Source organism: Athene noctua, chromosome 4 (assembly GCF_965140245.1).
Source record: "Athene noctua chromosome 4, bAthNoc1.hap1.1, whole genome shotgun sequence".
NCBI lineage: Eukaryota > Metazoa > Chordata > Aves > Strigiformes > Strigidae > Athene > Athene noctua.
Genome location: NC_134040.1, coordinates 52378033 through 52399999, shown reverse-complemented (window position 1 = coordinate 52399999; position 21967 = coordinate 52378033). Strand labels below are relative to the sequence as shown.

Sequence of the window (21967 nt, the reverse complement as noted above, 5' to 3'; positions counted from 1 at the left end):
TTCCAGTTCCAGCAAACAGATTCTTCAAGGCAATACGCTGCTACAGAGCTCTTGCAATCAGCTTGGATAGCTATGCTAATTAGCATTGCTTAATTGGAGCCAATAAACATGTATCCAGTGACACTCCAGGAACCTGACTGCAGGAGTATGCTCTTTAAGCAGGGTAAGGGAAGGGCTGCAAGCATAACTTGCATCTGGGACTACTTGGTGTTCTTTTTTCTTTTTTTAATTTAAAGTTAAACTCCTGTCAGCTTCAACTGAGACCTTGTGCAGGTAAAAAGTGTTTGCTGAAAGAATCCCTAGGCTACCTATTCTACCTCCACACCTCTCACACCTTCGCACATGCACATTACTCAGGTTGGTAAACACAATAGCACCAGTGACCAAATACAAAGATCTATGACCAAGTGTTTAAACCAGCCCCAAATAGCTATGAAGCAGCCAAAAGGCATGTACATAGGAAAACTGTTTTCACCTTCAATACGCTGCAGAATTGCTGGCTCCATAGTAGAGAACTTTCATGATGGTGGGGAATTAATTTATTCCCTATGAATATTTGCCCTATTTCAGAGAGTCGGTTATGTAGATAACTCATGGAAAAGGTTGTTTGATGTTTACTCTTAGCACAAACCAAACCATCTCTCCCACCAGTCAGAAGTGCTTTAAAAAGCATCATCCTCCACAGATCCTGCTGCTGGAAATGGAACCAGGGTTCTGTCTAAAGTACTTCTGCGAACATCTACTCTGTAACAGAACAAACTTTTTTGGCAGCTGTGCCTGAGATTCATTAGATGTTTTCTTTCCTGCTTGTAGTTTCTCAAATGAATTTTTAAAAGAAATTTAAATTGACAGCATAGGTACCACAAATTTCATTTTCAAAGTAGAAGTGAACTTGAGATAGGAAAAAAAAAATCTACTATCTGATTAATGTAACAATCAAAACTCACCAACCAGAGGCAGTTTTGATCAAATAATCTTAGTGAAAGCCTGCAGATAAGAATTGTGCACCAAAGAATTTCACTTCAGGAATCAACCACCGTGATTTACTCATAGATTATTTGCAGCTATGTTCTAGAATATGTGTTGCGAACAAGTCACTCAGACACTTCACTGAGCATGATACTTTCATACCCTTGGCCTGCTGAGTTTCCATAGTGGCATGAAAGAAAAGTCTTTGCTTTTGAGATACCACAATTATGCACAGAGCAGTAGTGTGTTTTGTATGTTCTTCTAACTGAAGGCACTGACATCTAAATAAGCTGAATTATGAAGAATACGTCAATGAAAATTAATACACACATGCAGTTGGTGACATGTCATACCAAGGAGATATATGTCTAAATTGGATTATTTAAGGCTCTTAGGATGTCGGACTTGTTCATCTTCCTTGCTGCACTACTTAACAACCTAAGGCAGAAAGCTTACCTTTAAAATGGAGAACAGTATATTTCTAATCTCCCTACCCATTTATCACCATAAGAATGGAGACAAAAATTAATAGCTACTGCTGCTTCCAAAATCTGGTACAAAAATAGATCAGTATGTCCTCCTGGCAGTCTCAACAACCTTGAAGAGTCTTCTGCAAATTCCTCTTTCACCTCTTGATTTCAACAGAAACAGTCAGTCCCCATTGCCAAGACTTGTCTCTGGGTCAAGTTCAGAGATGAATGAAGTTCATATTCTCTTTACTTGGAACTGCTATTTGGAATCCATTCCATTTCCATCCTCATTGTTTGGATTTTTATGTTTTTTCTTTTTTTGTCCAAAGGAAATGCATTGGCAGTGCAAACAAAAAGTAAGTATCATGAAACACCCCTCTGCCCTGCCCCCCCTCCCCCCAAAATAGCAAGTGATCACCTCAGCATTTCAAAAGGGGTCTCCCAAGATGTTATCTGCATGCACAGGATTCCACTGTCATGTTGGGGTACACCTTAAGAACCACATTTTTGTTTTCATCGAAGAATAAGATACTAAGAGAAGACATTTTGTCAGGAACACAGCAAGGCTCGGGAATGCCCGGGACAACCCCAACAGCTCTCACTATGCTCTGGATGGTGGCATGGTTGGATGGCTTCAGGGCCTGCAAGAGAAAGATACAGCACAAGATATAACTGCACCGATGTTACAATAGACCCACATACTCTAGAAAAAAAAATGATTTATTGAAAAAGGGCCCTGTGGAGACTCCACACCTGGCTAGCTCTAAAATGTGTCTTCTAGTTGACCATTTCCAGTTGTCACTGTAGCTGCCCGGAGCCAGCAGCAAGGAATGGGAATCCAGTCTGGTTCTTTGGGCCACTGGCTGTGAGTGTCACTCCACCGCTTTCAGCTTGAGCACCCTGCTGGGGACAGGGCCTCGGGCTCTCCGTGGAATGTGCCTTCCCAGGAAAATACCCAGGCAGCAGACTTTGCAGCAAGGGATACCTATAGGTTAAAGTAGTATCTTCTGAGTGAATTAAATCACATGTAGGCTACAATTTAGTCATAAAACTTGTTCAGCTGGGGGGAGGGAGGCAGTCAATGTGTTAGCAAACTAAGTCATTAGGGGAACAAAAGAAACATAATTTGTAGGTTGGGAAGTTTGACTAGTGGCATGCAAGAGCGACAGGAAAAACAGAAGTGGATAAAATGCGTCCAGATGAGAGAGTGGAAGTACTTTACACCACGATACTAATTGTTCCACTTTATTCTCGTGCAAGGTTAGGTTGTTTTGTTCATTCTTCCATGCCAAATCTCTTCTCATCTGTCACTGACACTGCTGAGTAATTGAGCCCCTAAATCCCATGTCAGTTATACCTCATATTAAGGTGACATTTTTCTCCAAAGGACAAATTTTTCTGGATTTATACTCGTGTAAAGAGGAACACACTTTGTTTTGATATGAACAGAAAGCAAACCTGACCAGTGAGATAACTGTATTTGTTCACAAAACCAGAATACATGAATACACTCATAAAATTAAAAATTAACATATTCACAGAAATGAAACCTCTGAACCCTCAAACCCTTCCCAATCCAAGTATCTGTATGAAAGATAGGTGAGCATGAAAAATGTGCAAGATGCAGTTTTTAGCCCAAGACTTGGTTTTTTTAAGAGTAAAATGTTAACAATGCTTATTAGAGCTCTTCTGACACATAGAACCTGTGAATCACACAGTTCAATATGCTCAGTCAGATGCCACTGAGAAATATATGGAACTAGATCATTCGGGACAAATGTGCAATTGGCAGTTTTGCTGTGACAACAGATGATTTGCTTTCAAAAAAATCAGTCTTAAGGGTTAGATATCTACCTACCCGACCTGCAAGTCTTAATGATCCTGCATGCAAAAAGCACAGGAGTAACTGTGAGATTCTGGCTCATTATATCATTCATGTAGCATGTTAGTACATTTAGGAATAAATGCTTCCAATTCTGCTCGCAATACACACAGATGTCTAACCTGTCCCTACTTACAGCAATATTGCTGTCAACTAATGCCAGCTGTATTTTCTTTCTTTCTCATGGAGACAGTTTTCCCTCGAATTCCAACAGAAATGGATCAGAATGGACATTTTCCATATCATGTTGTTAAAACTAGTCTCAAGAGAGAACTGAAACCATTTGACACAGAATTGAAAATGATTCACTGGGAAGCATTCAGCTATTCTTAATGTACGTTACACATAATTTGAATGTTTTTTTCTACTTCTTCTCATGAGGAACCTATTTCACCTGCAGTAAGGCTGAGCAACAAACAGTGCCAATCCTGCACATCCCTTGCTTCTGTTTATCTTCTGAGAGACAGAATTTCCTCAAGTATACTTAAGATTCAGGTCTCTTAAACACAGACATTATACAGAGCCTGGTCTTTTTCCTCTGTTGCTGTTTAAGTTTACTATCATAGCTTATCAGATGAATGAGATGCAGGGGTGTGGTAATATTCTGTTTATAATACAAAATGTACTATCCTCGTAGTGGGTGTAGGTTTCCCAGCATGGTTACAAAGACATTTGTCTCCATCTAGGTAGCTGATCTCTAGAAAGACATTTCTGCTTGTTTGTTTGTTCTGAATTCAAGAGTACCTATGCTCCTAGCAGTAGCTGATAGGGATTTCAAAAATGTCTTAGATTAGTATACCATTCAGATTTCTGTATCAGTTCCGCCTGCAAAAGGAAGTGAAAGCTCTGGTAGCATCCAGGCTTGTTTCCTTTACTCAGCTGCAGTGCGGCATTCTCTAACAAAAATTACTGGGAGCCTCCTCCAGCAGATCTTCTGAGTCTGCTGATCAGACATCAAAAGGTAAAACATCTATTGAGACCCTATTTCCCAGTGCCAGTAGTACTGGAATTAAAAACAGGTCTCCAAATATGCCATGTTAAGGTCTCATCAGAAACCCTTCCCTTCAGATATAGAATCCATACCACTAAAATGCTACATTGCACGGAACTGATTTTAAGTATTGCTTCAGCTATTAGTGGGAATAGCCTGGATACATTTTGTCATTGTATGATAAAAGAAGTATCTCTATTTGATATGGGTATCATACAATACAGAACGTCCTCCATACTGACTTGCAGTACATCTTGAATACACGGCCCCTGGCCTTTAAGGTGCACTCTTGAGGATAACCAGCTTTGGCATAACTCTGCTTCTGCCAGTGGGAATTTAATTGCAACTGGAGTAAAATCCAAAGGCGTGTGCTTCTCAGAAAACGAAAATCCCCCTCAGAGTACTGAATTGGCGTAATGCCCTACACAAGGGGGGTGAGTTAGGCCATTGCCTGCAGGCTGCCTACACTCTGTCCACACATGGTCATGAAAAGCAGGCAGAGATTTTATGTTAGGAGGGGAGAAGCAGGGGAGGCCGAGAAGAGCAGCGGGAGGAAAAATTGCCGAGCTGACTCCAAACTGCCAGATCTGTGAATGAGTCCAGCTGTGGCTCAGGCTGCACCTGCTAAGCTGCACGCATCCTTGGGAGACTTGCTGCCCTGTTGAATTTCATTAGAGATGTATTATGAGCAGGGCAAATGATGTCAGTTACAAACTTTCATTCCTGACCTGGGAGAGGGCCCGCCTGGCCTGTACGCTCTGCGGCATTACACAAGCCCAACACGTGGGTTTGACAGCAGTCAAACGAGCTAATTGAAATCAGGGAAAGGGTAAGGCCAGAAAATTTGAAGGTGGGAAGGGGTGGAGGGGCCGGGGGGGAAGGCACATCTGTTCTTAATTACCCAACAGGTTGTCAACTTTAGGAGCTCGCCCTCAGCAAAGGAACAGTATATACCCATAGGCACAGAATAGTTTGTTATTGCCTGATGGTTATAGTATCATTTTGCGAACAGTCTTATTAGTAGCACCAGATACTATGCATGGCTTAAGAATAACACATGGCTTTAGAGGACGCTTGCTTCACCTCTTCATATAATTTGGCTTTTCATTCTCTTTGAAAAACAAGATAGTTTTGTTTTTTGTGATTTAAAAAGTGCACAAAAGGAACCATTTTAATTCCAACATGGACAGAAATCTACCACTTGCTTTCAGGGAACCAAACTCACAGTGGGTTTCAGTAACCTGCTCTCTTAATGAACTAGTTCTCTCTGCAGTACATGGCAGCAAATATTCAGCTGCACAGTGTCTAAATAACTATAATGCTCTGCTGCTATAACTCTTCACCCAACTGAGACTAGAGAGTTTCACACACAAAGGCCGGATTAGGCCTTTTAGTAGGAATTTGTAGAAGAAAACTAGTGTCCTGCTTATGGCCCTGCAGGCCTGCGCTACACACTTAGTTCATGGCAATCAGACTTCCTGCTCCATGGCAGCAAAGTCATTTAAACACAGTGCATTGCCTACTCATTTATCCTGTTTCTTTCTCACTTTTTTTCTATTACAAGCTTTTTCCAGGTGAGAGACCACTTCTGATAGTGTGTCCGAGACTACCCCAGGCAGAAGCAGAGGGGTGAAGAGGAGGAAGAAGAACACTCCTTTGGATCTGCTAGACTTAGTTACCTTGATAATAGTAGCCAATACTGCAAGTCTACTTATTTGAAAAGATGGAGTTGACATCTCAGAGGCGGACGCTAGGATCTGCAGGAAAGCAAAACCCAAATCTGGCAGAAAAAAATTTGTCTCTGTATGTTAGAAAATCTTTTGATGCTCAGTGTAATACTTCAGTGGAATTACCCAAAGATGGACAACTTGCAGACAAAGCTGGAACTCCTCTTTCACCCAAGCACTACTTGTTAACTACCCTTCAGTTGTGTGCACTGTTCGTACCTCCTTCTCATGACTCAGTGTCAAGCATAAGATTAAACTCATTTTGCCTCTTTAGAACTACCAGTAAAACTCATCTTGCGATATTTTACTTGCAGGAGCATTTGTATGGTTCATTGTGTTTCTTTCCAGAGGTTTGAAGTTGCTCTGGGAATTAAGCCCTGAGGTTATGGCACGCATTAAAGATTTTCCGGTTGTAGGTGCTAACAAAGACTTTGTGTAAGGAACAGGAACTTTTTTATTACAGTGCTTCTTTACCATTACTCTACTTTTGGTATCTCAGAATTTCTTTATCTCCATGAAGATACATTATGCTTTTTGCTGCTGGAGTATCTGTTCTCAAAGTCTCACCTCGACTCTCAAAGAGAGACTTGCTTTCTGTCTTAGATCTGTTATTTCCCATCAGCTCTTGTCAGGAATAGATTTCAGTTGGAGCAAGAAGAGACCAGTAACAAGGGCTTCTAAAACCACTACATCCAAAACTGGTTTTGAGAAAGCCTTGTTTGCTCTTGAGAGTGCACATTTTGTGCAGTCTGAGGTTTGATCCAAGCTCTCCTAAAGGGAAAGTGGGGTTCTTCCCAGTCTCTCCATGAGGCATCAGCTAACCCAGAAATAAACACTATGTACTGACTACTAAGAGAGAACTCTGCTGTCTCAGAAGGTGGAAACCTCTTTTGCATGTCTGACAAACATTTAAAAAAAAAAAAAAAAAAAGATGTCTAGTGACAGGGTTGAAATGGTTATTCTCTAGCAAGTGCTAGATCCTGGCAGTTCATCAGCACCTGAACTATCGTTTACTTCTTTGGGAGTCGAAAGATCCAGACCTGCTAACCTTAGGAAACAGGAACCTAAACACTTTTGGACTTTATGATGAGACACCTTCAAGCCTTTCTAAGAAGTTGCTATACGAAGTTTTTTTCCTATCATCAGAAATACAGAGGAACTTGACTGAAACTGTCTTCCAGTAAAATCACTGATGTTTCAGTGCGTACTTGACTATTTGCTTTGTTTCTTTAGCAATACCTATGATAACCCATAACAGGCATCTCATTTTAAGTGAAGAATATTTTAGGGGTCAGGATCAGCTGGAGTTTTTTAAACTCCTTTGAACTGAAGTACTTTAACTCTTCTGGTTCAAGTATCACGTACCATTTTCTCCTAAACAAAATCAGAACAACACATTTTTCTGTCTGGGATGAAGTTTTTATAACTAAATCTGTATCTAGAAATGCTAACCCAGTCTTAAGCAGAGGGACACAGAAGGCATTTTTACAATTTATGTGTCTTTGAAATTAGAATGGAAGAAGTCCAGGTCTGGCATTTTTAGAATTTCTAACCTGTACGCTGAATTACCCATTTGACAGAGCACAGTTCCCATCAACAATAAAGTAAAAGGCCCAATGCAATGTATTAAAAGGTCCTTACCTTTTTATCTTATCTTTTCTTGTTCCCTTTCATTTTTTCCTTTGATCTGAAACCTGAAAGCCTACCATTGCAGTTGGAAGTAGTCAGGTAAGTCATCTCCTCCTTCAAAGAGAGACTCCTGCCTTCCTCAGCTCGCTTTTTCTGGGCTCCATCCCCTTTGGTACATTTCTCCACCAGTCATTTTCAAAGGGTAACTCCCTTTGGACTTAAGCCACTGAAATGCCACATAAATTTTAGAACTAATTGCTAAGGCTTCATGGTGGCAGGAATAAAGACTATTGAATGTGAGGTTACAGTGAGACCAAAAACCCTAGCTTTACTGACATTTCCTGTAGTCATTATTTGTGCATACCTCTCATTTTAGGCCAGCCTCAAATACCGCATCCTACTTTTAGGTTTTGGTAGTCTTGGGAGGGTCCATGCTGCTAATAAAGACATTAGGCATTTGATTTTAAGGAGCTGAATTCACCCACCTAAGTCACAGGGCTAGGAGCATATCACCCTTTCTTGCTACTCATGTGCAATAATCTCATAAAAAACAGAGGATATTTCAAAAGTCAGTTGGCCAGCATCCATTGCTTTGGGTCCCCTTAGTCTGTCATAGAAGTGATTCATTTGACACTTTCACTTACACTTAAGAGTGTCCCAACTGCTCCTATAGCCACAGAGCCTCTCTGTCACTGTGACAGTCATGCCTCACGGGGCACACATACTTCCTAAAGCATGCTATGCTGACTGACCGCAGTGTGGCTCTGGCAGCAGGGACTCCTTCGAGGCATAATGACTACTGTCTAATAAGCAATTTTCTGGATCTGGCTTGTATTATGTTTATTAAACAGGTTAATAACAAGTTCACACATCATAAGCACTATTCAGGAAATGTTTTATGACAATTTGGGTTCTGGACAAAAAACTAATACCATGAAATATTTTTTTAATTACCTTTACAAGCCTGTCTTTTTACTAGCTGTTCTAACCATTACTCCTTGCAGCCCAAGACAAAGATATCACTTATTTATTAGATCCAAACACGTAACAGGTGACCAGCTGCCTTCTTTCACTGACGCAGGAAAGAAAATGCATAGTTTACAGTAACAGACAGTGCAAAAGAATCAATAAAGACTGTACCTTTGGAATTGGGAATTGGCATTCCCCTGAGCAGTAATAGGCGTCGAAGGATTTAGGGGAAATAATCCACTCACTCCAGCCAATGTCTGCAAAATCCACCTTGAGATAGCGCCGGGCGCAATACCTTGGCTCATTCCACTGCTTCCTCCTCGCCTTCTTCAGCGTTTGCTCATCGAACTGGAGAGTCTGGCTCTTCTGGTGATGATTCTTCCTCTGTTTTTTCTTACTCTTTGTTCTCTCTGCTAACCGTGGCTGCAAGGTTTTGTAGGGTTTTCTGTCTTCCCATCTCTCATCCTCATTGTACTGGTACTCAGCTCCTGGAAGCTCATTATTCTGTAATGGCAACAGAATGTTTGTGGAGCGTTTTCTCCGATGCTTCCCAAGGCTGCTCCTCACATGGTTTTCTGGCCTGGGAAAGACCCTTGCCAGAGGACGACGGTGTCCTTGCAAACTAGAGACAACGCTCTCTGGCTCTGAAATAGCAGAATCATTGGCATAAATCAGAATGTAGGGTTCATAGCGAGAAGGTGCCCTTTTCCAGGGGTGATGGCTGGTCAGATCCATTTTGACACTGATCAGGAGGTCATTGTTTTGTTTCGCTTCATGCAGGAGCTCAGTGATATCCTTCCACTGCCAGGAAAGGACATCCTGGTAAGCAGTGGAGACATTTATTTGGAAATGTCCCAGGCTCCGAGTCTGATTCCCAGCAGAAGGAAAGGTCCAAACCGAAAGATGTATCTGAATTTCAGGTTTCCTGTGCCCATGATGAGAACAGCCTCTGGACTGGGAACAGTTCGGCCTAGCATGCAGCAGATCACCAATATAATAATACACCAAAGCTGACAAGACGTTTTCAGACTCAGTGAGTGACGTCAGGTTAAAAACATACATCTCCTGGCTTTCAGGGCTCCCTAGAAGAAAAAATACTTAGATAAGAATATGAGCATTTTGAAATGTTATAAAGGACTGAGCGCATTGCTTTCTACGTTATACATTAAGTTCACAGAAAATTTTCAAGCAGTACTATGGGAACAGGTTTAGACCACTGTTCAGAAAAACAACCAAGCTGGTAAACTGGTGATCATAAATCACACTTTCAATCTGGTTTCCTTGTAATACCTATCTCCATCCAGAAATACTCACACATATCCTACTGCTCCTCTGACTTCAGGAAGCAAACTAGGTCACTTTGATGACTAAAGACTTTATCTACCACCCAGTAATTTAAATGTCGCCATAGTAATGTTTTGCTCTTTTGTTTTTCTCTTTCTGTAACATTTTGAACTTAGGTGACTATGGCTGCCCTGTCATGACTAAAGAATTGTTGTCTTTCTGTGTCCAAGACAACTGAGACACTAATGGGACAATGGCACTGAACCATGCCTTGGCCCAGACCTAGCTGAAGCTGGAGAAAGCTCCCACTGGCTTCACTAGGCACTAGATTGTTTGTAAACATCCATTATCCTGTTGAGCCACAGCTTCAGTTGGAAAGAAAAGATTTGCTTCCCTACTAGTAGAGGCTTAATGTGGCAGTGGTGAAGAGGAAAAGCCGGGATTCAAATGGGGCATGCTTTTTAGTGTTGCCAGAGGCTTTCAAGTGTACTGCCAGGTAAGTCACTTAAACTCCAATTGCCAAGACATTCGATGCAAAAAGAGCCTAGCTTTTAAACCCTCCAACTTCTGCTGTGATCCAGGCCTCACCTACAAGAAAGGGACTTTGGAGCTTGGGTGACACTCACTCTTAGCTTCTAAAGATGTCAGAGTATTAGGGACCCAAAACCATGTAACATTTGGTACAGCCACCTATGTATGTCAGGATGCAAAACAGTAAACAACATAGAAAGTACTACATATTTCAAAAGCTAAATGGAAAGACAAATGGAAATCCTGTGTTACAAAGGATGTCTCCTCTCAGTATTAACCACTTCTCCATTGCACTAAAACCAATTTATTGGTCCCTCCAGCAATCAGTGACCCCTCCATGCACAACTGGGGCTTCATGATCCAGAGCCATTCACAAGAGCAAGGTTAGAGTTGGGCACAGAAGGAAGTATATAAAGACAACAACCTTGCACACAAAGAAGCAATGTGGCTCACTTCTAAAGATGTGGAGAGAAGAAATACCAGCATAGAATCATTTTTAAGGCTTGGATGTCAGCTCTGGAGAAAAGAGACAACTCACCATTTATAATGAACTAAAGACACACAGGCTGGTCCAACAGCCTTTTGGCTAAGTCAGACATTCATCACAACCAAAGTTTCCCTCTAGAACAACCAGGCCCAGGACTTCTTCAATTACACTGGGTAAATTCAGTCATCCCACCAAGGACATTTCATCAATTTTCATGCCAGTTAGGATTAGAAAGCATTTATTAGTATAGCTGAAGGTAGTTGGACAGTACTGGAGCAACCTCAATAACCAAAAGAAAGCCAATCCAAAATGTCTTGGTTTTGGCCAGGGGGGCAGGAGGTGGGGATGTTGGTGACAAAATGCACCCACTTGCCTCTGTGCAGAGGGAAACAAGCCAAGGACGATTCTGCTTCATGGTTGGGATGTTACTGTATTGATTAAGAGGGATGCAGGGGACAGTGGGGTTTCCACAGCTGTGAAATTAAAGAAGTCAACCTAACCACAGGTATCTTGCACAAACCCAAAGATAAACTCCTAACACAGGCTGATCTGCGAAAACAGATGGCTGAGTACTTTAATCCCCTGTAGGGTGCAACAGAAAGGCTTGGGGGTAGGATTTAATTTTTAGTTTAAAATTTCCTGCTTGGACTGCAGTTATGTCTGTCCTTCAGAGTGAGAGAAATATAGATCCAAATGTTAAGGTGCTATTGAGAGCTATAAAAACAGGCTGTATGGAAAAGTCAAATATAGTAAAGCAAAGGTATGGTCTGCAGCTCCCCAAAGGGCTGGAAACAACCCAACACATTAGGAAAATAAGGGAACATGGAATGAAATGCTTCTTTGACATCATGGCATGTCAAAACCCTCTCCGGAGGCTGAAGAGAAGTAATAGTTTACAGAATTTTGCAAGAGTTTTGCTCTTTTTAAAAAATTTATTCCAAGCAATGACAAGCAGAGAGTTGACGTGGACTAGGGGAGAACAGCCTCCCCACTTCCACCCTCAAAACACTGTAATAATTCCCCTGCCCAATGCAGTGAAAACATCATTTCCAGTACTGATCTTTCAAAGATACTGACAGCTTTATGTCCTGGGTGACATTGCCTCCAGCCAGCAATATCCCAACTGCTAACACCATTCAGATTAAGTCCAGCAAAAGACTGTATTCTCCCTCTGCCTCCCGATCCCCAGCCCAGCAATCTAAGTGGTCGTCTCTTCAAAACACTTTTTTCTCATCAATATTCTAAATGATACATTAAAAAAGCAGGAATCAGTCTCTCTTCTTGTCCACAATATATCACATGCATTGCTTCGCGAAATTAGGGAAAAAAAAAATAATACACTTTTCTCAGGGAAATGGGGGAAAAAAGGCCAAATCATTTATGGAAGATACCTCTGTTTAGACATTCAGCCCAGCCCGATGGTGGATCACACATAGGTAAGTTCCCAATAGGTGAAAACTAACGTACCAAATCCATCCAATGTCTAGCTATTACTTATGCCTGCGGAACTAGATTTTCTTTGAATTTGACCCTACTTTTAATTCCTCAAGCCCAAACCAGCTGTCTATTACATCTGTACTAAGCACACATGAGGACCTGACCTCTGCTTGGTTTGTAATCTCTAATATAATAAGGTTAATATGTAATTTGGCAGAGCACTACGAACATCAGTCTTAGGAACCAGAATTTATGACGTCTCACAAGTGCCTGTTAAAGAAGTTATTATGTGAATCACTGGTGAATGTTGAATGACAAGTTTTGATTTTAATTTTAATAAGAATTCCACTTAACAAATACTGCCTGTTCTAAATTGGCATATTGTAGTGGATCACAAAACAAGCTGCTTTTGTTTATAAAGAAACCCTAGATGGCGTGAAACAGACACAGGAGGAATATATAGTTTTGATTAAAAGCAAAAATCAAGAAGCCACTCTTAGTATTTAGCTCTACGCCCAAGACTAAGTACTTGCAGTAGGTGGTGCTGTTTTCTTACTTAATGGCCTCCAAGCTCAAACGGCTCTGAAGGGTTTTCAGCTCATTCAGTCTACAGAATCATCTTGAAACCGGTTACTAGTGGTTAGCACAGATGTCTATGGATTTTCTGTCTTCCGGCTCAGAAAAACCCAGGTGTGTGACCTGGGTGTCTGTCAGAATGAACACTGTGACAAATACCTCCATACTGTGACTTAAAAAAGACAGACAAATCAAGGAAGATTCAGCTTTAAAGTATCTACAAAATGCACCTTTTCCTCAGGAAAATTTCATTTCACTTAAATGAAACTTCATCCTTAAACCCAGAGGACAGAAACTGCTGAAAATGTGTCCCTGCAGTGACATAGTTTAAACTATTAGTCAAGGTCAGGAGCATAGTTTAAACTTTTCACAAATGTCAGGCGGTATCAAGTAGCATCTAAGCAAATTTTATTATGATGTGGGAAGCTTGCCATGAGCCTCATCCAGCTTACTCTTCTGACACCAGTGAGGTTTTACTGACTGATGTAAGCTGAGGCTTTAGTCTTTACAATGACTTAACAACAGGTAACTCCTCTCATAGGAACAGTTTCATTGACTGATTTTCCCCCCTCGCTAATCCCAAAGAACGCCAAACAAAAACCCAAGCCAAATCTAAGTAGGGCTTTAATTCTAATACCTTGTCAGAGTTCAGTAAATGGTATTTCCTAGGGTGCTGCCATCAACAGCTCCATGTTAAATGGAGGGGAGGAGGAGGCCAGACTGCAGGGTGAAGTCCATCAACAACTGCTCAGCAGCCAGTGGAAAGAAGCAGACTGACTAAGCTCAAGCTAAGTCCTCTAGCCCGTTTGCCCTCTATAAAAAGGCCTTTAAGGTCTCAAAGACAACAAGACTTCCTTGCAACAAAGCCCTCTATTGGTCTAGAAGGATCATTTCACCTGCAAAGCAACACACAGGCCCAAAAATTTATGCTCTATAAGATCATGGCATCACAATAGCTTTTTTCTTATGTTTTCAATACCAAACAAAAGCAGTGAAAACAGCAGCTTTGCAGCAGCTTTCTTTGTGCTAGTTGCCCAGACAAGAAGTGGTCTGATGCAGAGACAGACAAGGATCTGATGCTGAAACATGATCCTTCAGAGGGATGCTGGACAGAAGGTCCCACTCTGCCTGGGCTGGCTCTTAGGATACAGCAGTGGGAAGATCTGACGGACCCTGAGTGTCCCTGCACTGCAGGCAGCTGCTGGAGCAAACTTGCAGTCGGGTCCAGCACCCTACTGCCTGGCAAGATAGCAGAGTCTGCTATCTCTGAGCAGCTGTGTCTCACACTCATTTACAGCAGTATACAATGCAATTCAGTGGCAATTCTATTATTTGAGCAGCAGTAAACTTCCCTGGCTCACTTGATACACTTCCCAACTCAGCAATCATCAGATTTCTATCCAAGCACCACTACTTGAGCTAAGACTTTTAAGTTCTTTCTTAGTCAGAGTGATCTCTGCTAACTCAGCTTTGCTCTTCTGTAGTACAAAATTGGAAGCGCAGACTTTTCAGCAACAAAGGATGGAGGGAGGAGAAGGTTTAAGAGGAAACAAGCAAAGGAAAGATACGTGCAACAGAGCTGTATGCAAGGAACACACTGCTACCTTCCAGATACTCTGAGGTCAGATTTTAATGGCAATCTCTGCTCCCCTTCAAGGGATCACCATACGTTGCTGGTAGCCTGATGGGGAATTTTCAAGACCAAGCCCTGCATAACAGAGCTCTTTTAAATTGCAGTAGGTAAGACACAGCATCACTTCACTGTTAGTATTGCTTGCTTCTACAGTGTAGAGCTTAGGAGCAGCAGCCACAAGTTAGGCAGACAGGCACTTCACAAGGAGAACATCCCATTGTTTGAATTCTTGGAGAATATAACTTGGAAGGTACATGCAGTTAAATGGATAAGCTACAGATTTATTGGCCTCCTCAGCCCATATGCAAGTTATTATTCACCTGTGCACTCTCCCCTTGCTCGAGTGAAACTCAGACCCCTATAGCAGCATGGTAAAGCTTGTACTGGGACAGTGTCACTTCCCCAGTCTCCTGCACAAGTGACAACAGAGATCTTTGGGGTGTGGGCAGAGGGGAGGTACAGTCTCTCTGGGCCTAAAGCAGAAAAGCCTTACTCTTATCACGCAGGTGGCTGTCACACAGATGTCAAGTCAGGGTGTGCCATGCCTCACCGTCTGGGATATCAGAGACACCAGCTTATTTACTGATAGCTCAGACCAGAAGGCAACCCAGCCCTACAGCTGAAGTACCTGTACCCACTGAATTTTCAGAGGCATGGCCCGTGCTTCCTCACCTTCCTGCAACAACCCACAGCTGTATGGACTGCCTGTTCCTAACATTAAAAAGGTATTTTAAGAAAAAGCAGTAGGTCTGTGGAGACTGACATCACCAGCATGAACATATTCATGTTACAAGGGGCACTTCCAGGCATCAATAAGCTGGAATGAGTCCGCTAACATGTGGCGTGTTTACCTTTATAGAGGATGCACTGACACTTTTATGGACTGCCAAATCTATCCCACGGGTGAAAAAGGATGCAATAACGAGGACTATTTAGTTATATAGTCATCATTAGCCATCATTTAAATAAGATATTAAAGTGGTGCCCTTGTGCCAGTGCACAGTTAAGAATGTATCAGTGTTTCCGTTGTAAAACTTTGTTTTCATGGGTTCACAGCCCAGCTACAAAAGTTCACTCAGAGCTGGAAATGGGAATAAGTTCCAGAACAGGAACACAGATTTGGAAGCCAGATTTCTTCTTTTCTCTCACCTTTGCTCTTACTTGATTGCTGCTTCGCCCTCACGAATTTGAGTATTTTGCAAAAGAAAAACATAGGATCCAGTTCTCCATTTTTAAAGAGCATGGAAATTGGTGCCAAACTGGTTTTATTAATTCTTTTACCAAAGCAGATAAGGTCATAGCAGCTAGTAACTTGATATAAAAAAAAAAGTAAAAAGTCCACCACTCTGATTAAAGCTATCAGCTACTTAAATAAAGAACTTCAAGAATCAGCCATGGTGCATGCTCAGGATCTAACTTACATGTGGACTTTATGATATGAAAACCACAAATATGCACATTGCACATCATAAATGAGCTGCACAGCAGGCAAATGATCTCTCTTCTATATATTTTAAGCAGAAAGACCACAGCAGGTCTGAAAACTAAACACAATATTGAACTCAAAGCTAGCATAAGCTAATCAAGTAAGGAGGTTGCATCAATAAAGTACAAAAATCTGTGAAGGGAAACACGAATAGCTGATCCTACTCCTTCTCACAGTCATGATTAATTCCACTTCAGCTAGGGGCAGTGAGTTGGCTGTATGAAAACTGAATTGTGCACAGTCTGTCCCCTTGAGGTCAGAACTCTTCACATGTGGAGTGACATACTCTAGAAACTGTGATCGCCTGGGGACTGTGAGCACAAGTCATCCATGTGCATCCACGTGCACAGCATGAGACAGGTGGTAAAAGAAGCCAGAAAATTAAAATTCTAGGTCTGGTCCTGAGAGGCCCCACCTACAGATCCTGCCCATTTGCCTTGGAGAAGGTTTGCAGATTTGGGCCCAGCCTGCCCAAAACCTAGTTTAACGGTTTTGAAATTCCTTCTGCCTAAAACCTACCAGGATGCTGCTGCTTGCATTTTATTTATCGGGGTACAGGAAAAAAATCCCCCCCCCCAAAAAAAAAAACCCAAATGCCACACTTTCACCATCTCCTGCCTGAATGTTTTTAAAGCTTTTGTTACAAAATAGCCTTAAAGTTAGCAGAGCTTAAAGAGGCTAGAATTTGGTCCCTACTGTTTTTTTGCAGGCTGACGGTGGCCAGCGAGTGAGTAGCTGGTTTCCCTGTGCAGTACTTGATTTCCCCTGTTTGCGTGGGCATTTCAGACCACAACAAAGGAAAGAAAGGCGTTCTGAAAAGGAGGAGAACATAGTTCTTAAACCACAAGAATTGGCCTGAGGGCAAGTGTAATACCTAAAATTACTTGAAATTCAGTCAATAAAAAAGAGTTTAAAGTAATTTCTGACTGTATAGCTTTACTATAACATGATTAGAGGGACCCTCCAATTAAAGTCGAGTTTTTTAAATGACTCATTTGCAAGACATGTTCCTTTAACGATGCTATAAGTTCTTTCAAAAGCAAACTGAAAGTCTTGCATTTGAGGCTTTTATCTTTCCGCACTCTTTTATTTATTCTGTGCTCTATCTTTCCTCCAGATTCTGAGCCTCAGAAGTTGCAGATCAGCACACCTCTACGGGAAGTACTGAAGGCAAGCAGATTTATATCAGCTGGAGGTCTGGTCATTCAGCGGTTTTGCTGTCAGGAGAAAAGAACGGTTGTGTGCAGAAACTGATGCACAGACTCGTCCATAGTTTAAGAGTATACTTGCCAGATCTGACAAAGCGTTCCGCTCTAACTCACATCTGACCTTCTTCCTAGCTGTCTTTTTAGAGTCACGGCAGATGGAAGACCACTTGCTGTTGTGGTACCCACAGGTGAAGAACTGGAAAGGGCTCCGTCTTAGGTTTTTTACTGAAGCAGAGCTCTCTGTGAGGCCTGACCTAAGCAAGAAGAGAGCTGCTAGCATCATCCCAGAAACAATCCACAACAATGACACAACTGCCACAGAAGTCACGGGCTGAACATCCTTTGACTTGAATACATAGAAATAAATTAGAGTAATTAAGTCAATGAGAGAGAACAGTGCTGGCACGTAACTAGATATACTGTCAATGATGTACATCCTTACTTTACTTGTAGTGGATCTGGGGCCTGGGGTTTCTTTCAGCTTTGTCACAGGCATCAAAGGTTCCTTGTTTTGAGTGACTCCAACCAAACAATTATGTTTTGAGATAATTTAGCAAGATTAACGGAAAACAAATTTGCCTGAATAGAAGATCACACGAACATTCATCAAAATCAAAGGCCAAAACCCCCAGCCCAAACAACAAACCACTAATAATCTAGTCTAGTCATGAAATCTGGTGCGCGAGAGATTTCATGGCAGCGTAGGATGGAAACTTCAGAGGTGCCTACGCAGGGCTGAAGCTCTCATCACATCCCCTCAGAGGACTGAGCCACAGAAAGAGAAACGTGTGTTTAACAGTTGTTAGGATGCTTCTTTTGATTATCATGTCTTAGTTTTTTCTCGTTAGCTGTCCATTGCAAGGCAACAGCTGCCATATACACCACCACTTTTCTTGGACTAGAAACAGGGGATGACCCTCAAAAAATCCTACCAGTTCTTGGTCTCATCACACGACATTCTATTTTACAGGGTCTCAAAAATTTGTCTGGTGGGTTACCTGGGAGACCTGGGAAAGGCCGTTGTCATGTGCTGCTGAAGAGCCAGAAACCCTCCAGGGGAAAAGCAAGGACAGGAAATTTCACAGCTACATCTGAAAGTTGTGTTTCAGAAAAGAAACAGTTTCTCTCCTGAAAATACATGATTAAATTGCAAAATGTAAGGTTAAACTGAAAATGAAGTCACTAAAGATTTCCTTCAAGACTTCCTTCTATAGATACAGGAGAAATGGGCAGATTCCTAGTGAAGTTCTGCACATTGCAGACAAAAAGCTGTCTCCTGAAGAGGCTGGTAGTGGGGATGGTAAAATGTGCTGAAGGAGCAATGGCAACATAATTTATTAATTTAACTGATGTAGCCACATTAAAAACGAGTGGAAGCCTGTGGGAGACTGAAATCTGTAGCCGAGAACTGCAACAGTCAGAGCAGGGGATCTGGAAACAAACTACCTAGAAAGGGAAATACTGTAGATGTGCCATTTCCATTGCAGGGTTGGCCAGGCAGTTGGATACAAGAAAGTCGTCAGAAACCAGAAAAAGCCTTTCCACTCCCCCCACCACCCTGAGGAACATTTGATCTAAGGGTTTTCTGGAAATGCACTTTTCTGCCACCAATAACCATAGGAAATGATGCCTATAGCAAGATAAAGACAACAGTTAATTGGTTAAATATTTTGCATAAATACTTATAAAAGTGTCAAAAAACTTATAACCACTTCCAATTTATTGCTTTGGCACTTGAACTGTGAAAGTATTGGAGGAGGAGGAGGAAAGGGATTAGTGAATAGTGTGTTTATAGGACTGCTGCCACCCAATGTCAAGAGAGAGTATAAATATAATCAGAAAGACCACAGAGATAGGACTTCAACCAAAGGCCTTCTAGGTTTAGAACAATAAATATCTTTAATCGGATATGTTTAAAGAAGCAAATATCTCTCTGCTGGGATTATACCCTACCCCCCCCTTTTTTTTTTTTTTTTTTTTTTAATTTATTATACCTGACCCTTTTTTTGGTGAGGGAACTGCGCTTTTTTCAGAACAAAGCAATGTACATTAGTCTTTGTATCACAAAAAATGGTCATTTTAGAAAAATAAGAGTAGGAGCAGCAACTGTCCAGCTCGCCATCCTCCAAAACCAGGGTACTTAACACCTCTTAGCCTCTGAAGCCTCTCTTGTGGACAGAAATACTTGCAGTAACATATGATGGAGAGCATTTGTAGGGTTGAATCCTAAAACACCAAAGCCATTCAATTATTCATGGTATTTGATCTCTGCGCAGGGATATCCTATAATAGACATTGTTGCCTTTGAAGAATCAAAAGAAATGACTTGCAAAGAAACCTAAGGAAAGTCTGGTGCCCAGCTCTCAGTTTTCTGGGGGAGGAAGGAATCAGTGCAGGTCACAAACTCTCATGCGACATTCAGATAGATCCATGCCTGTGAAAAAGCTTCTGAGTCAATCCACTAGTGTGATAAAAAATAAGAGACTGGCACATCGGGCTGCTCTGTATGGCACGCAAGTACGACTAGCAAGTTTCTGGGATGCAGTGGATTTGGAAAGCATATCCCAGCAAAGGACATGTTTGGGTTCTGGGAATTCCATTTAGCCCTTGCAGAGGCCGGATGCACAAGAAGCACAACAGTGGAGTCAGGGGATGCAGCACCGAGACGGTGCCATCTTCCCTTTCTACTAGGACACAGTTCTTTTGGGATGTTGACGTGTTAAATATGCGTCCCTCCCCCTTATGAAAAGTGACTTTTTCATAAACCTACCTGTGCGTGCCAGTCTGTCATCACAGAGAAATCTAAGTGCCACTGTCAAAGATGCTGAGATGCAGTATTTATCATGAACAGCTTATGCGACAACTAAAATAATTTGCCACTGCCCCTAATTGCCAGTACTGTCACCAACGGTCTCAAAAGGAGTACTCGGTAGATAATCTAAAGGATCGCCAAACCATGTCATTGCTCTGTCGCGCACAAATCAGCCCTTGGTTTCAACAGAAGCTACATATGCAAAACACCGATAAAAGGAGATTCCAGAGAGGATGTGTTAATTACTCCACTTCCCTCATATGGCACTCAGATACCGTACGGCAGAGGTACTGCATACGGAGCTGAAGAGGTAAACCGGTAATGAAAAAATGAGAGACAGCGTAAACACGGTATCCCAAAAGACAGGACTGTTGCTGCAGGAAGCATTACTTTTCTAATCCTTTTCTCCTCTTCTTCCCTACATCAAGTTCCCCGGGCACTAAACCAGATCTACTACTCCACGGGACGGCTGCCGCGCAGCACTAGGATCATCCACAGCGGCACGAAGGGCCCGTTACCTTCATCTGCGCAGAACCGAAGGCGATTGCCCGCACAGCCTCACCCTCCGGCGAGCTGCTTCGGCAGCCAGGTGGGTCCGCGCAGCGGCCGGGCCCTCCCCTTGGCTTGACGGTTGCTGGCCCGCAGCCGGCTCCGCACCCCCCGAGCCCCCGAGCCGCCCCGGCCCCGCCTCGGGCGGGCTCGCACGGCCCCGGCGAAGCGGGCGGTTCCGTAGGCTCCCCGAGGGCCCGCGGCCAGCCCCTGGCAGCCCGGCCCCGCCGCGCCCCCGGGACTCACCTGCTGCCAGCGGGCGGAACCCGCGCACCGTGTTGCCCTGGCGGAGGGGCAGCCCCGGCGGGGCCGGCGGCCGCTGCGCCGCCGCCCGCTCCCCGCTGTACTGGTCGTAGAGCCGCAGCATGTGCTCCGAGACCTTGTCCCCCGGGCGCGGCGGCTCCGGCCGCCGCCGCTCCTCCGCCTCCTGCCGCTGCCCCGGGCCGTAGTCACCTGCCGCGGCCCCGGCCCGGCCGCCCCGCACTCCTCCCGGGGCAGCTCGCCGCCGCAGCCCGACCCAGCGAGCCTTCAGCACCTCTCCCGGAGCCAGGCACAGGCAGCCCCAGCCCAGACACAGGCACAGCACCCAGCGGGTCGACGCCGCCATCCTGCCCCTCCGACCCGGCTGGGCGGGCTCCGGCGTCCCCCTCGGCCGGGCCGCCCCGGCCACAGCCCCCTGGGCGAAGTTTGTTTCGGCCAGAAGCAACCCCCGGCGGCGACGGGTGCGGATGGGGCTGCGCTACAAATCGCAGACGGGGTTTCCTCTTTTTGGAAGCAAACAAAAAGAAAACAAGAAAAAAGAAGAGAAGGGGGGGAAAGGCGGGGTGGACGAAAGCGCCACGGTGTAAGCCGCCCGTCCTCCCCAGCGCCGGCAGCGAAGGTGTCTATTCCCCTTGCTGTGCAGGTTGTTTTTTGGCGAGAGGTGGAGGTGTTGCTCTCCGCGCAGCTGGATGCTCGTTTCCTTCTTCGCCTGGTGCCGGCGCAGCCCGGGTGAGCTTTTGTGGGGTGTGTGCGCGTATGTGCGTGTGCGAGGGAGCGTGAGTGGGAGCCCCGGCGCTCGGGGCCGATCCGTGTAATCAGCAGCCAATGGCACCGCCTTCTCCTTCGGCTCCGGCTGCGAGCGAGAGGCAAAGCGAAGGGGAAACCACCCCCCGAAGGAAAGCGCGCCCACACGAGCCGAGACAGAGGGAGTCTTGGCTCTGGAAATTCAATCACCGGCACTACCGCGGCCCTGAGGGCAGCCGGGGCACAGCGCGGTGGGATGGTCCCCTTCCCGCCTCCACCCAGCCTCTTCCAGAGGCAGCAAAGTAACACGACTGCAATAAAA

At 43.7% G+C, this 21967-nt stretch overlaps 1 protein-coding gene across 2 annotated transcripts; it reads right to left on the bottom strand.

Annotated features, from left to right (window-relative positions):
• Positions 1–1888: 1888 nt before the first annotated feature.
• On the bottom strand, positions 1889–21299 carry BMP3 (bone morphogenetic protein 3). 2 transcript variants are annotated; one of them, XM_074903956.1, is made up of 4 exons: positions 21125–21299; positions 20887–21040; positions 8809–9719; positions 1889–2080 (listed from the first exon to the last, which is right to left on the bottom strand). In XM_074903956.1, exons 1-4 carry the CDS (start codon positions 21245–21247, stop codon positions 1889–1891), a joined length of 1380 nt encoding a protein of 459 aa, XP_074760057.1. In that variant the 5' UTR covers positions 21248–21299. The 2 variants fall into 2 exon arrangements, with proteins under 2 accessions (XP_074760057.1, XP_074760055.1); XM_074903954.1 differs by having other exon boundaries at positions 20887–21299.
• Between the last annotated feature and the right edge of the window lie 668 nt (positions 21300–21967).

Bases quoted from the DNA above. Each gene is read 5' to 3' on its own strand.
- BMP3 (XM_074903954.1), bottom strand. From the start codon at position 21,247: ATGGCGGCGTCGACCCGCTGGGTGCTGTGCCTGTGTCTGGGCTGGGGC. The intron at 9,720-20,886 runs GTGAGTCCCGGG...TTTTTCTTCTAG, and splicing joins GTTCCGCCCGCTGGCAGCAG to GGAGCCCTGAAAGCCAGGAG. The intron at 2,081-8,808 runs GTACAGTCTTTA...TTTCTCTTGCAG, and splicing joins GCCAATTCCCAATTCCAAAG to GCCCTGAAGCCATCCAACCA.